Source organism: Arvicola amphibius, chromosome 1 (assembly GCF_903992535.2).
Source record: "Arvicola amphibius chromosome 1, mArvAmp1.2, whole genome shotgun sequence".
Classification (NCBI taxonomy): Eukaryota; Metazoa; Chordata; class Mammalia; order Rodentia; family Cricetidae; genus Arvicola; species Arvicola amphibius.
In genome coordinates, this window is record NC_052047.1 from 70590382 (window position 1) to 70606281 (window position 15900).

Below are 15900 nucleotides of genomic sequence, written 5' to 3' on the forward strand. Positions count from 1 at the left end.
ACAGGTACCATCAAGCCCCACTTAGCATGTAAATTCGTGTATCCTGAATCTCCAAGAAAACCATGGTCCATGGCTGAACCCTCACATTCTCCGCTTCAGCCAGGTCAGCCCAGCCCCACCAGATGTGGAGAGACCGTTCAGTGCATCTATCTGTAGCAGCTAGTTTCTGTTCCTGGACCTGAAACTCTGGCAGATAATTCAGAAAAATCATTCATAAAATCACTGAATTTAGATGTAGGTTGTAGCTCAGGGCTATAGCTCTTGCCTGGCATATGTGAGGGACACCACCCTAAGCACACATACCAAGAATAGAGAGCTAGAGAGAAGAATGAGAGAAGGGGAGAGGTGAGAAGGAGGAAGCTGCCCCCGCATCAGCCAGGCAGTAGCCAGCCAGTAGACACAAGAAGCTGTGATAGTAAGGTATACAGAAAGAAAGTAAAAAGCCCCGAGGCAAAAGGTGGATAAAGAGAAGCAGGTTAATTTAAGTTTAAAGAGCTAGCTAGGAGCCAGGTGGTGTGTTAAACTCTCTCTCTCTCTCCTTTTTAAGCCCTCTCAGGTTTTACTTGGAGTCAGTAGACCACGTTGGACAGCCACTCTGTAGTAGAAGGGCAGCGGGCTGTGTCCTGCCATCTGGCTAGCTTATACCCCGAAATAACAACACGGAAATTGTATTAATTAAATTGCTGCCTGGCCCATTATTTCCAGCCCCTTATTGGCTAACTCTCATATATTGATCTAACCCATTTCTAATAATCTGTATTTCCACTTGACCATGGCTTACTGGCAAGAGTCTAACCAATGTCCATCTCAGAGAGGAGAGCCATGACATCTGCCTCACTGCCTTCTTCCTCCTAGAAATCTGTCCTGTCTATTTCACCCACCTAAGGGCAGGCCTATCAAAAGACCAAGGTAGCTTCTTTATTTAACCAATAAAAGTAACACATAGACAGAAGACCCTCCTACACCACCCTGTGATGTCACCCTCTGGGTATCTGCTCAGGAGCTGGGCAGCTGCTGTCCAGCATCCCCACTACCTTCCCTCAGGAGATTGCTCTCAGTATCCCTCCAGCACACTCAACACACTCTTTTTGTACCATGTGCATTAAAGAATAAGGGACCTAGCCGGGCGGTGGTGGCGCCCGCCTTTAATCCCAGCACTTGTGAGGCAGAGGCAGGCGGATCTCTGAGTTTGAGGCCAGCCTGGTCTACAAGAGCTAGTTCCAGGACAGGCTCTAGAAACTACAGGGAAGCCCTGTCTCGAAAAACCAAAAAAAAAAAAAAAAAAAAAAAAGGGACCTAGCTTTCTGCTCTGAGCCATGTGTTACAACGGGTAATAAAGGTTTGGCTGTTGAGATTAATTTAGCAAGCGAAGGCACTCGCTGCCAAGCCTGACGACCTGAGTTTGATTCCCAGGATCCACATGGTGGAGAGAGAAAAACGACTCCTATAAGTTGTCTTCTGACCTCCACATGTGTGCCATAACATTCTCACACACATAAATGTAATAAAAATTTCCCTTAAACAAGCATAGAGTTGGTCTGAGAAGTTAGCACAGAGGTTAAGAGTCATATTGCTTTTGCTGAGAACCTGAGTTAGTTCACAGCACTCATGTCTGGTGGCTCACAACCACCCATAACTCCAGCAGCAACTGATGCCTCTGATCGCTAAGGGCACCGGCAGACATCTGCACATTCCCACACACAGACACAACACACACATAATTAAAAACATGCAAGCCTTTTAAGAAAGTATATTATAGGGGCTGGAGAGATGGCTCAGAGGTTAAGAGCATTGGCTGCTCTTCCAAAGGTCCTGAGTTCAATTCCCGGCAACCACATGGTGGCTCACAACCATCTGTAATGAGATCTGGTGCCCTCTTCTGGCCTGCAGGCAGACATACAGACAGAATATTGTATACATAATAAACAAATAAATTTTTAAAAAAGAAAGTATATTACATATGAAAGAAAAGAACCACCATCAGTAACAAAAGTATACCATGTGTGTAGCATGTTCTTGGCATATGTGTTTAGGCTGGTGGTGCCAGGGATGAATTTAGGGCTTCACATATGCTAGCAAGTGCTCTGCCCCTGAGCTACACACCATACCTGAATTCAATGAACAAAAATGATTTTTCTGAATTGTATGGCACAGCTTTAGATCCAGGAGCAGAAACTAGCCATTGACAGGTGCAGGCATTTTATACAGAGTAAAACAGAACAAAAAAACTCACTAAAGGTTATTGAAATAAACTGATAAATTCAACAATTTGGCTCTTTTTGTTTCATCTCACTGCCCACTTAAAATTGTTTTATTAATATTATTTTATGTGTATGAGTGTTTTTGCCTGCATGTATATCTGTGCACCCCATGTGTGCTTAGTGTAGATGGACGTAAGACGGGGGCATTGGATCTTTTGGAATTGAAGTTACAAATGGTTGTGAGTCACCATACAGATGCTGGGAGTCGATCCCAGGTCCTCTGGAAGATCAGTCAGTGCTCTTACTGATGAGCCATCTCTTCAGGTCCCCACCCCATTTCTTGTTGAACTAGGGCCTCACGTAGTTCAGGCTGGCCTTGAGCTTCTTACAGAGGATGACCTTGAACTTCTGATTGTGAGTTCTAGGATTACAGATGAGCACCACTCTACCTGATTTATGTGGTTATAGATCCAACTCAGGGTGTTGTACATGCTAGGCCAGCATTCCTCCAACTGCATTACATACCAGCCCCTCCTTCTATTTGTTTGAGACAGTCTCAGGCTGCTCTCAAATAACTATACCTCCGAGGATTATCTTGAACTGTGCTGATCCTCTTGTGTCTGCCTCCTAAGTGCTGGGATCACAGTTTGTGCTACAACATTTCACTTGCAATCGTTGCTGTTTGGTGGAGGGTAGAGGGCGGGTGAAAGAGTGTATTACTGTGCCTCTCTGGCTGGCCTAGAACTCACTGTGTAGACTGGTGTGGGATGTCCTTCTATGTGTTGCTTTTATTGGTTAATGAATAAAGAAAACTGCCTTGACTTATAGCAAGGCAGAATTTAGCTAGGTGGGGAAAAACTAAACAGAATGCTGGGAGAAAGAAGGCAGAGTCAGGGAAAAGCCATGTAGCCCCACCAGAGACAGATGCCGCTTGGATTCTTGCCGGTAAGCCACAGTTACATGGTGATACACAGATTAATATAAATGGGTTAAATTAATATGTAAGAGTTAGCTAATAAGAAGCTAGAGCTAATGGGCCAAGCAGCGATTTAATTAATACAGTTTCTGTGTGATTATTTCTGGTCTAAGGTAGCCGGGGCAGCTGGGAACCAACAAGCAGCCCTTCTTCCAACAGTAGACCAGAGTGGCTGCAGACTTTCAGGAACTCCCTGTCTCCTGTCTCTGGAGTGCTGGGATGACTGGTATGTGCCACAAATTGTCTTCTCTCTTAAAGTTAACAATTTGTCTGAAAAGGAAATGTGTACTGTCAGAGAGTGGAGCAGATATGTGCAAGCACCTAATGCTTTCTCTATCAGAGGTGGAGTAATCAAGATATTTTTCTGTCAACGCTAGAGACACAAGAAAGTTCATTTCATCTAAGTGGAACTTAATGCAAGGAAGCATTAAACTAATTTTCAATTTAATTTCTGCATAATAGTTATGTGTCTGTGGCACATTTTAATGATAAAGCATGTTCATCAGAAAATATCTCAGAGTCGGGTGTGGTGGTACATGGTGGCTCAGGCCTTGAATCCCACCATGTCCGACTACATTTTGTTTTTTGAGGCAGGGTTTCACTCTGCAGCTCTGGTTGTCCTGGAAGGGAACTAGCTCTTGTAGACCAGGCTGGCCTCGAACTCACAGAGATCCTCCTGCCTCTGCCTCCCGAGTGCTGGGATTAAAGGCATGAGCCACCACCGCCCAGCTCAAGCTTTTATTTTTAATGATGTGTATGTGTGGGTCTGAGCATATGGATGCAGGTAAGAGGTGTCCTGAGTTGACACTGAGAAGTGCACTCAGGTCCTCTGCAAGAGTAGTAAGTACTCTTGCAGCCACTGAGCCATCTCTTCAGTCCCTATTTCCTTGATAGAAATCAGTGCATTTATATCAGTGCCACTTATCAATGTTGGGATTCAAAAGCACCCTATCAAAATGTTTAAAAGGATGGATGCATGCCAAACTCTTCAGCAGCAGCTGCCTTCAGCTAGCTTTACATACTGGGTTTGGAGAGAAGAGGCATATTCATTTGTTGGGATTTGTTTGGCTGGCCTCATGTTCACTATGAGATCTAGATACTCCCAAGTGCAGGGGTGACAGGTGTGGGGATCAAGCATCGCTTCCAGTTTCTCTGCAGCTGTCTTTTAAGGACCAAATGCTTGAGTTAGGGATGGAGTAGTCAATAAAATCATCTATCGCTCTTAGTGCTTCATAAACTCTTTCTCCTGGCTAAACTGTGAATTCCATCTAAACCGTGGACCATGTCTTCTGCATTTAGTACAGCATATAATATCAACAGAATGAATTTATAAATGATCTAATCTAAATAGTTACTGGTATTTTGACCATGGCCACCAGGTGGCTCTCATTTCTGAAATCTCAGCAATTCCCTTGGAAGTGAAATTGGCTTGGGGGCCCTAAGAAACTTCAATGTGCCAAAGGATCCTCCTACCAATGCACAATCATTTATTCTTTTCAAGACATGGCTGTTCAGGAACTCACTGTGTAGATGAGGCTGGCATTGAACTCACAGAGATCCACCTGCCTCTGTTTTCTGAATGCTGGGATTACAAGTATACACAATTGTAATTTCTGCTTTTAAAAAATTGAAAGATTTTTATTTTATGTGTATGGGTGTTTTGCCTGCATATATGTCTGTGCACCACATGTATGCAATGTTCTTAAAGCTTGGGGACAGGAAATTTATGGAAAAAATCACAGGAAAATTAACGTGTATGCATCTAAGTTTTGTCTCTGTGTGTAGAATTACTTCATAAAAAGAACATTTTTTTTTTTGTTTTTCTAGACAGGGTTTCTCTATGTAGTTTCCCTGAAACTCGAGTTATAGTTGTGAGCTGCCATGTTGGTGCTGGGAATCAAAACAGGTTCTCTGAAGAGTAGCAAGTACTCTTAACCACTGAGCCATCCCTCCAGCCCCTCCTCCCATTTTTTTTTTTTTTTGATATATAGTCTTGCTATGCAGCCCAGGCAATGGTGCACATCTTTAATCCTAGCACGCAGGAGGCAGAGACAGGAGGATCTCTGAGTTCCAGGACAGCAGGGTCTATAAACTGAGTTCAGAACAGCCAGGGCTGTTACAGAGAGAAACTGTTAAAAAAAAAAATCACATAATCTTCCTGCTTCAGCCTCCCAGAGTGCTGGGATTACAGAAGTGTACCACCACACCTTGCTTTAGTTATCTTTATTATTTTATTTTTTGCGTATGTGTGCGGGTACAAACCATGGTGTGTAAGTGGAAATGAGGATGATCCTTGGAAGTCATTTCTCTCCTTTCATCATGTGGTACCCAGGAATCAAACCTTAGTCATGAGAATTGGCAGCAAGCACCTTTATCTGCCGAGTCATCCCATTGGTCCGGCAGCTCACTCTTTAAGTTCAGTCTTCAAACCAACAGTATCAGCTGCCAGGAGGCTTGTTACTTGAGTACAGCTTCTTTCCTAGACCCAAACTCAGGAATCATGGCTCAAGGCTTAGGGCAACTCCGTTGCAAGCAAGAGTTTGTAAAACCCACCCCAGGTTTTCTTAGCCAAGGGACTGAGGACAATGCTGGAGGATTTTTTTCTAACCTTTCACAACATCCTCTATTTTAGCCTCCACAGTAGCAGCCATCATTCAGGCATGGGGCGAGGAGTTGCAAGGAAAAGCTGTACATTGAGGACTGCTTTGGCAGGATCCCTAAAGCTTCAACCATCTCCCCTTCCTTGTACCTTAGGATCCCACAAGCTGGGTCTGGTTCTCAGACCTGACTACACAGTAAAATACTTTGGGGGAGCTTAAAAAGGTCCACACCAGAACTTATGTCCCTGAGTTCTGGTCCAGTTGGCCTAGACGTTGAGTACCCCTAACTCCAAGTTGTTCTGTCCTCAGCACTGATAACCAGTGCCAGACTGTACAAATGCAGCATCACAGGAAAATTACATGTATGCAGTCAAGTGCTGTCTGTTTCTGTGCATGTATGATTACTTCATATAAAGAACTAAGTGTCTTGTTTTTCTAGATGGCGTTTCTCTGAGTAGTCTGTCTATCCTCAACTCCCTCAGTACCTGCCTCTGCCTCCCGAGTGTTGGGATTAAAGTCCCGTGCCACTACTACCTGACTTTTATATATTTTTTAAAATATTTATTATGTATAAATATTCTGTCTGTGTATGCCTGTAGGCCAGAAGAGGGCACCAAACCCCATTACAGATGGTTGTGAGCCACCATGTGGTTGCTGGGAATTGAACTCAGGACGTTAAGAGCAGGCAATGCTCTTAACCTCTGAGCCATCTCTCCAGCCCCTGACTTTTATATTTTGAGGTTTTAGTATGTAGACTGGTGGCCTGGAATGAACGTGCTCAGATTAAAAACCTATACTGTCACACCTAGCTAAGCTTCCATCTTCACCAATTCCATCCTTCATTTTCAGAGATGTCACTTAACACGAACTGATGGCTAGTGCAATGGTTTTCCACGGTGACCAAGTGTGATCCTTCTCAAGGAGTCTAACAAAACTTGCTCATGCTTACCGTTCTCACTACCACAAGTCTATGGTGTGCTCCAGAAGCTAAGTGAAATGGTGTCATCACTCTGACAGTGGATCAGATGTGTGCCTATTAGTCTTAAAAAACCTCTCATTTCTACTCTGATAGGTAGAAATACTCTGATAGCCCAGAAATACCCCCTTGGATATAAAGTGCAAAGCAGTTCCAGAGACAAAGAGCTTGAGAATCTCTGGCCAGGACCACTGGACACAATCATTTTGTTTTTCCTCTATCATTTGGGCAAGAGAAGACTGATTAATTTATTGCTTAATCAGTCCTTCAACTGTTGGGAACATCTGGGCAGCAAGCTTTTGTGAGCCCTTCTAAACAACACAACAAAAAAAGAGGAAGTGGTTATGAACAAAAGCACAAAACTATCTGCTCTTACTCCACAGATGACCTACTAGGAAGGACCACAGAAACTCAGATGACCCCAGGCCACTTCAAGTGGGGACCCCCTCAAACCCACACCCATCTGTGAACCACGATGAATAATAGCTCCCTCCCCAATCATCATGCAATCCCTTAAATAAGAGACAATGGCACAAGACTGTCATTCACTTTTCCGCATACTTTATTTGTTACAAACATACAATTTTTTAAATATAGACTGTAAAACTCCATTTGCAAAAGTCTGCTATTGGAAGGAGTGCACACCAGCAGGAAGGATTCTTAAACTTTTTATTTCTATGAGTTTTTCTGTCAGTTTTGCTAGTTAGTGGTAAATACGGGACCCGCCATTTTACAGACCTGTCTGAAGCTTCTGGCTGTATTCACATTGCTCTTTGAAGCAGCCCTGCTTGTCTCACAATTCATCAGAATCTGAGCTTCAACCTAAGGCGGTGAGGTCACCAGCCCGTCTGGACTCTGCTTTGAACGGTTTTCAGGAAGTGTGGTTTCTGGATGGGTACTGCACTTCATGGATTGTTGAATTGCCCATGCAGCTGTGTTTGTTAAAGTGCATTCTTCTTTTAAAAAATAAGAGGAATAATCTTTACTCTTTAACCAAGGTACTTAAAAAAATGAACTTTTTGGTCTCTCAGCAGATATTTCCCAAATTGATCCTACCGCTACAAATTTTAGTGTTCTATTTACAAATGTTTATAGGGTTCTGGGTGGAGGGGACCTTATAAAATCAAAGGTGCAGCTTCAATTGAAGCAGAAACCAGCTCTACAAATCCATACACAGGCATATACACTGGTTCATGATGCATAATAAGCATGTTGGTATTTACACAGACTAAAGACATTCCAAACCCTCTTTAGAGTAATTTCCAACCTAAGCTAATTGTACATCTAGAGCCGGAAGCCATTTCCTGCTCTCAAGATTTGGCTTTAACTCATTCAAATGACTTCTGTAGATCCCAACTAGGACATCAGTCCCAGCTTTGGAGTGAAGAGCCTAGTTTAACAGAGCCACCGGGAGACAGGACACTAAGTGTGTCACCTGCATTGTACTCACAAGACTGGAAAGACATCTGCATGAAGATTCACAAGAGTAAACGCCTAATACGACTGCTCTAACTTCAGAAAAAATAAAGTTCAAATACACTGACAATCTCAATTTCAGATATCAAGGTCACATTAAAGTAACTAAAATATATTTGCCTGCCACCAAAACGCGCAAAACCACAGGCTCTTTGTGGAAAGTAAGTCATGGTGACCTACAGTCAAGTCTCTAGACTTTTCAGACTCCTGAGCGCTTTGGTTCAACAGATAGTGATGTGGGCTTGGAGAAAAGGGTTTATTATAAAACCTCCCCCAACATACTGTGCTCAGGAATATAATTCTGCTCATAATCTTGGACTTTCCTGCATCTGTATTTCTCTAAGACAGACATTTAAAAGGGAAGAAACAAACTTCTCGTCACTCTATTTCCAAACACTAAGATTTACTAACCATCGTGATCTTGCAACACAGGGCACAAAATATTTTGCCTTTAAGAAATAATAATTTTGTTGAAAAAGTTAGCTCTGAAGAGTTCCTGAAGGTGGGAAAATGGACACACCTGTGCCTTCTGCACTTCACTAGTGGACACGGAACAGGCCTACTGCTTTCTCTCCAGAGCTCTGGACCATATTCCAGAGCACAAACCGATTCTTCTTATCCACGCCAGTGGGTAGTAATGTAGTGGACATGAAATTTGATCATAGAACCTCATGTTTATAGTTAAAAATCTTTCTCCAAAGTGTTAGAATCATGTAAAGGCTTTAACTTCTAACAAAGTTCTGTTCTCTTTATTAGAACTCCTACTGAAACTACAAATATGGCATTTACTGTTTTAACATGGCTCTCTCTACCTATCCCAATTGGAATCTCCAATTCAAGAGGCATTTGAATTTTAAATGAAAGTAAAACAGGTGGCTACATGATTACATTGGTGGCTATTTCCTACTTATTAGGAAATAAAGTACATTCATAAAGGCCTTAATTTGGGTCAGGAGTACACACAGCAAATGGGAACTACTAGGGTAATAAATCTTTACGGTACAATTTTATTCTTTTTCCATTTTCCAAATTTAATTTTCAATATTGACAACTATCCCATTTGTTCACACAAAAATTTATTAAATTCTTCCAATAATGAAACTAGGTTCAAATTGTAAGGACTGAAGAAGCTAACTTTAAATAGCAAAGTCAGAGATACCTATAGAATTTACCATTTATAAGTCTAGCTACCTTTTTAAAGTTCTGCTATAGAATTCATCGTTTACAGGTCTAGTTATCTCTTGAAACTTCTGGGGGCCAATATTTGAAAATAACTTAGGTTTTCTAAATTAAAAGCAGGGGAAACGAATTATACTTTGCCATTTCCACCTTACATCTGAAATTTCCAACAGGACAGGACATGAACTTTTTTCTTTTTTCTCTATATTTTAAGGTAAACGTGGCTCTTTTTTTCTTTTTTCTTTTCTATAAACTACCTCTCTCCCTTCCCTAGCCCACCTCCCCACACCCACCATCCTGTCTACTGAAGGGAGTTGACTCTTTAGGAAGACAGCTAATTGATTTACAGTACTCTAAAACCAACCCTGAAAACAGATAATCTCATTCACTTACTATAACTTCAGTGCTGTTGTTGACAGAAAAGAAAAAGCTACCTTAAGGCTCAAGGGAAAGCAACTTATTAAATCGTGAATGCAGCATTGTTTACTCTCCCATCCATTGGAAACTAGCAAATGCATTCTAATCAAGAATACAAACTTCCTAACATTAGCAAAGATCTCTATTCTCCTTACATAGAACAATACTCAGAAGTGGATTATCTAGGGGCCTGAGAAACCATCATGATCCATCATCACACATGATCCATGTATTTCATGTTCAGAAAGTGCTTTATCTTTGAGAACTACATCAGGGTTAAAAATGGAAATATACAATGCAAGTCACTTGACACCTTTTCAAGTGAAGTAAGTACAAAGTGGAAAAGGAGCAAAAAGATGGAGGCTCTGCTCTCTGAACAGGCCTTATGTATGTGACTTTTAGGGTATAGAAATCAAAATTGTCTTAAGAATTAGTAACAGTGGGCTTTTATGCCACTGTATTTTAAAACCTGAGATTGGACATCAAAGCAGTCAACTTTGTTATTCATCAGAGCAATTCTGATACTTCCTAAAAATAGAAGAAAACTCAAATTCAGGGTCAAAGAACATTAACTCTCCTCAATCAAAAACATGATAGAGTGTTGCAGAACGACCACTCAGCAAACAGGTCATTTCAACACAAGCATAAGTCACTTCTTCCCCTTCTCACTGGTCAAGGCCACACTATTTTCAAATGAATATCTACTGAGAGATCAGTTGTGCATTGGACAAAGTACCATAATTGGGTTAAAAATGAAAACAAAATTTACAGTGAAGAATACTTATGTGCATGACTTGCACACTCCAGCCTCTTTACTTCCATCCACCTCAAGAGCAAGGTGGATGCAAATAGTCGCCTATGTGACTGTCCTACACCCCTGTAAAGCCAGCCAAGGTCACATTAACAAAGCATCCTCAGCAACTCTAGTGCCTGAAGTGTGCAGTCATTTACAGACCACTCAATATGAGGGCATTATTATAACCAGCCTCTTTTGCCCACAACCCTGCATTTTCAGGTAAGACAGAATAATTGTTTTGTTTTGAGAAAACCGAAGCTTGAATCTTTTAAAAGACCTGCAATTTACTGCAAAGTGATCCAGAGGTAACAAAGGAAGCAGGAGGCTAATGGCTGCCTGAACCAAAAGCCTCTCAATCACTCTGCAGTAAATGATTATGGAAAGTGACACGACAAGTAGCCATGTGGCTCACAGCTACAGTCATTTGTACCACCTACATGCCTCCAACAGATACATAGGGTGTCTGGGTTTTTGGTTTGCTTTCGTTTGCTTTTTGGTGCCGTGCAGATTTATGTTTTGTTTCGTGCAGCATATGCACTGAAGAATTTGCTGACAAGAACTGCCGCTAGACTTGCTGAAATGATGTGGAGGGACAATAGAAAACACTAAGAAGTAGTAGGGTCTCTGCATAGATTTTTTTTTCCTTCTCTTTGATATTCTTAAAGACGTGTTTTTGTATACAGTAGCCTGAGAAACAAACATCTCAACAATAATTTGAAATGGAGGTTTTGCTCCAACTTCTCAGAAATGTAACTATTTTCATTAGCTGGGATATCCGCCAAATTCAGAAGAAAAAAATACAACTCTAAATCATAGTAGCATTTCAAAAACACAACAGAAAAGTTGGTAACTTCCCATAATCTGTACAATGCCATTTTCTAACAGGAGCTACCAAAGACCAACGCCTTCAAAACCTACTATTTATGAGCCGACTCTTCACATTTGCAGACTTCTATTGTCCCTAGTCCCTGGAATGGGGATCAGTGAAATGGCACAGTTAATCCCCATCCTTCTGCTATCTTCCTACAGTGGGAGGGGAGGCCATGGACCACCCACCCGCTGCAGGAGAAATAAACCTTAGAGATTGGTTAAGACTTTAAAACCCACCACTATGACATTTACCACTTAATCTTACAAAGGCAGGTCAAAATTTTAATATAAATTACTTTTGCCAACACATAGCTTATGCATTCTTTGCTCCTTTTTTTGGAGGATTCTCAAATTGATATCTAAAAATTTACATATGATATATTACTGTTATATGGTCTAATGACTAAGAAAATTTCTCTGGTAACCAAAGCTGATGCCATATATGGTAGTGTTCTTGGCATATACTCTATATGCCTCAGACCACTTCCACATTCTTTCTATTCAGCTAATTATAGCTTAGTAGCCACTGGTGAAGGATTGTGAAGACCCTGTCATTTCTACAGAATAGAAAGGCAAGGCTAGTTACTGCAATTCAGCCAAATAAAAAGAAAAAACAAACAAAAAACAAAAACCAACCCCTTGAAAAGGAGAGGTACTGCACCTTTGCAAAATTGAACTGGCTCACTGCAGCTGAGCAACAGAACCACCACTGAAGCAAGAAAACAAGTTGGTCTATACAGGAATTGTACATGATTTGAAAATGAAAACGTTACAGCAATCAATGAATGGCTGCAACCTTAATTTTCATTGCTGCCTCAGAGTTTGAAACTATAATCAGTTTCTGCAAACCTAATGCTAGCTTCTCAGCTCCTTTACTAAAAGTAGGAATTTGTTCTCCGCAGCAAAGAAACAAACACTCAAAACACATAGGTAAATACAGCAGGACATTATTGAAAACAGCTGCCTTGTAGTACAAAATACAGTACAAGTATACGGATGTCATTAGAACATCAAAAATACTATTGCTCCCATACAATTTAGGAAACATTCTTTGCAACGGAGAAAAATTTAAAAGAAAAGCTTTAAAAAAATCTGTTTAAAAATTCTACTGTGGATGATGAGTAGAGAAATAGTCTGTAAGGGCACCAATGTTTGTGGCTCTCCCATTTTTAAGTCTAAGATGAACAATATTCTGAATCAGTCTAATTTTTTTCAAAGCCTGATTTTATATACACAAGTATTTCCCTCCCTCTCAGCCACAGACACAAAAATGACCTTTTTGAATATTACTTATTTCCCAATAAATACAAAAAGATTGTATAGATTGAATACCAAAATAAGCTAATAAAAAGGATATGCAATAAATTAAAAAGGCAGCTCAAATAAAGGGCAGGCATGCAGTTAAAAAGAAATACTAAGATTGTGGAGGTGGGGTTACTTGCCTCCTGGTTCTTGAGAAGGTGTCACACAAATACCTGAAAAACTTTGGAAAGAACATTAGCTCCCATTCAATTCAAAGTTGCCTATGACATTTCTAGGAATACCTTTTGATGGGGTGGGGTTAACTTGATTAGAAAAATCATTTATACTGAAAATCCATTTAAAATATAGAAGAGGCGATCCTTGAAAACCCCAACTTTTATTCTTGAAAGACAGCTGGATAAACCGGCAAACGCCAGTTTGTTGAAATTTCAAGATGGTATAAAAATGCTTCCAGGATAGAGTCAGCATTCATGTTCACTTCAGTTCCATTCACAGATGGATTTCAGCTTCCACCGGGTGCAATGCTTGAATCACTCATCCATCATTTGCCAACTTTTGATTGTGAGGTACTGAATACAATGGATCAAGTTCTTAAAAATTTATTTTAAAAGAATAAATGATGCTGGATTCTGGACCTGAGGATCGTTAGTATTTCAATAAATCCACAGATTAAACTGAAGGTAAATGAAGCCTTCAGTTCCGGTTGTTTCCATCCAACTTCTCTGTGAGGATGTGTATGCCTTTAAAGCTCAGGCTTGTAGCCACACTGTTCCTTTTCGCAGATAGTCAAGTTTTAAGGTTTAAAATGCAGCCAGCCAGTGGCTGTAACAGCCGAATTAGCCATAATTCACTAGCTCATATGGTGGAGCCATAGGGATTCAGCTCTCACTCATGGTAAGCCATTTCTTGGTAATGACCTCCACACTGAAGAGATCAAGGGAAGAACTTTAGTGAGCAGCAACCAACCCACTCAAACAAATCCATCTTGTGCTTTATGCCTGACTTCTTGTGCCTACCTCAGCAATCCCCGTTGTAAAATTGCTTTCGTTTAAAAAAAAAAAAAAGCCAACTTTTAAACTATTTTAGTAATGGATTCTAGTTCAAGCTTTGATATCTGAATTCATCTGCATCCCGGAAAACAATTCTGCAAAGAAAGACAGGGGCCTTGGTCCAGGTTCCATGCAAAACCATTTTTTTTTTTTTTAAAAAAATGGATCCAATTGGTTTTTTAATTCTTCGATAGCTTCTTGAATTCTTAGCTTGCCCTGTTCATGACTGTGTAAAATTGCATTCCTTTTCATAATCTGTACCCTCTGAACTGGGTAACTGTAAAGGCCTCTTTCTTCTCAAAGATTCCATTAAGACCTAGATCCAAAATGCTGATTTCGATGAAGGTGACGGGAGAGATGGTAAAACAGCGAGGCCTGGAGGGATGCTAAGACCAGGTTACCCAGGTACAACACAAATTCACCTATTACCAATGGACGAGTCTGGGGAACTCGGATGCGGGTTTTGTCCCAGACTTTCAAAGACCTATCCCCTCCAGTGTTATCCTGATGAATTTACGAACCTTAGTTTCAAACAGAAGCTGAGACTTTTGCGCAGGTGAGGAGATGCTGCTGTCTGTCCTCTTTGCAGGTTGCTGGCAGTTCCTTGGAACTTTACTGCTTTCTCTAATTGTCTGTGACTGTTTTCTTATGGTTATTTCTCTTAACTATATTATTTTAAATTTTGTTTTCTCCGTCGGCGGCCTCCCCTGATCCCTCTTCACTAGCTCACTGGGGACGAGGAGGAAAGGGAACTCTCTATCCAAGAGGAGGGGGGTAATGGTGGTGGGGTTGGGAGAGGCCAGTGCGGGAAGCTGCCCGTTTCAATCTTCATCCACTTCCTCACCCTCGGACTCGTCGCCGCCGCCGCTGCCCCCACCGCGTCGCTCATAGAGCTTATCCCTCTGTCGCTCCTGGATCTCTTTCATCTCATCCGCATACCGGCAGAAGGCGCCTCCAAACTTGCCCCAGGCCTTGAAGGGCACGGTGATGGCGTTGCGGTAGGACGGCTTCACCTCGCTCACGCGCAGGAACACCCCGTACTTGTTGCAGCCGACGTCGAAGAAGAAGCGTTTGGAGTCCACCGTGATGGAGGTGCCCTCCGGGAGCTCTCCGTACAGGCCGCCCCCCGGGCCGCCGGCGCCACCTCCCGGGCCGCCCGCCAGCTCGTCATCCTCGCCCCCGTAGTCGTCGATGAGCTTGGCCAGCGCGTCGCGGAACTCGATGAGGCCCTGCGCTGGCAGCGCGATGGTCTGGCCGCTCTGCAGGCCGCCGGGCCCGGGGCCCCCGCCGAAGCCGCCGCCGCCGCGGTTCACCGTCTGGCGGATGCGCAGGAAGCGGCCGCGCTGGTTCTCCTTGAGGTCCAGGTAGTACTTGCGGTTCTCGCGCACCAGGAACTCGCTCTTGAGCGCGCGGCGCGGCCCGCCGCCCTCCTCGGCTCCCGCCGCCAGCTGCTCGGGGCTGCTGGGCCCCAGCTGCGCGTAGTGCTCGATGAAGTCGCCCAGCGAGTCGCGGAACTCGGCGGCCACCGCCATGGACAGCGTGAGGCGGCTCTTGGAGCCGCCCGCGCCCACCTCGGCGATCTTGAGGAAGCGGCCCTTGGCGTTCTGCTTCACGTCCAGGTAGAAGCGCTTGTTCTGGATGTCCAGGCGCTTCGAGGCCAGCTCCTGCGTCTCCTGCTCGCCGCCGGGCCCACTGCCGCCGCCGCCGCCGCGGGGCGCGGGCTGGAAGCCGCCGGGCCCGCCGCTGCTGCCGCCGCCGCCGCCGCGCTCGCTGCCGCTGTCGCCGTCCGCCATCTTCTCGGCCGCCGCCTCGCCGCCGCCGCCGCCCGCTGCGCTCGCGCCCCCGCCCTCCGCCCTGCGGCTCGCGCTCCGGGGCCCCCCAGCCTCGCCCGCCGGCTCCTCACGCGCGCCCGCCGCTCATCGCCGGCCGCCGCCGCCCCCCATCGCCTCCGCGCCCCGCCCCCGCGGCTTCCGCGCTGCACGGCCCGCTTCCGGCGCGCGGCTCTCGTGACGTCACTCCGCCCCGCCCGCTCGCCGCCTCCCGACCGGAAGACCAGACAAGGCTGCGGGGCGCAGAGGTGACGTCACTGGCCGCGCC

General features: G+C 43.7%; 1 protein-coding gene across 1 annotated transcript; it reads right to left on the minus strand.

Annotated features, from left to right (window-relative positions):
* Window positions 1-7297: 7297 nt before the first annotated feature.
* Purb (purine rich element binding protein B) lies at window positions 7298-15596 on the minus strand. The gene has a single exon (XM_038343175.2). The coding sequence runs from the start codon at window positions 15594-15596 to the stop codon at window positions 14625-14627; it is 972 nt and encodes a 323-aa protein (XP_038199103.1). The 3' UTR covers window positions 7298-14624.
* Window positions 15597-15900: the final 304 nt, after the last annotated feature.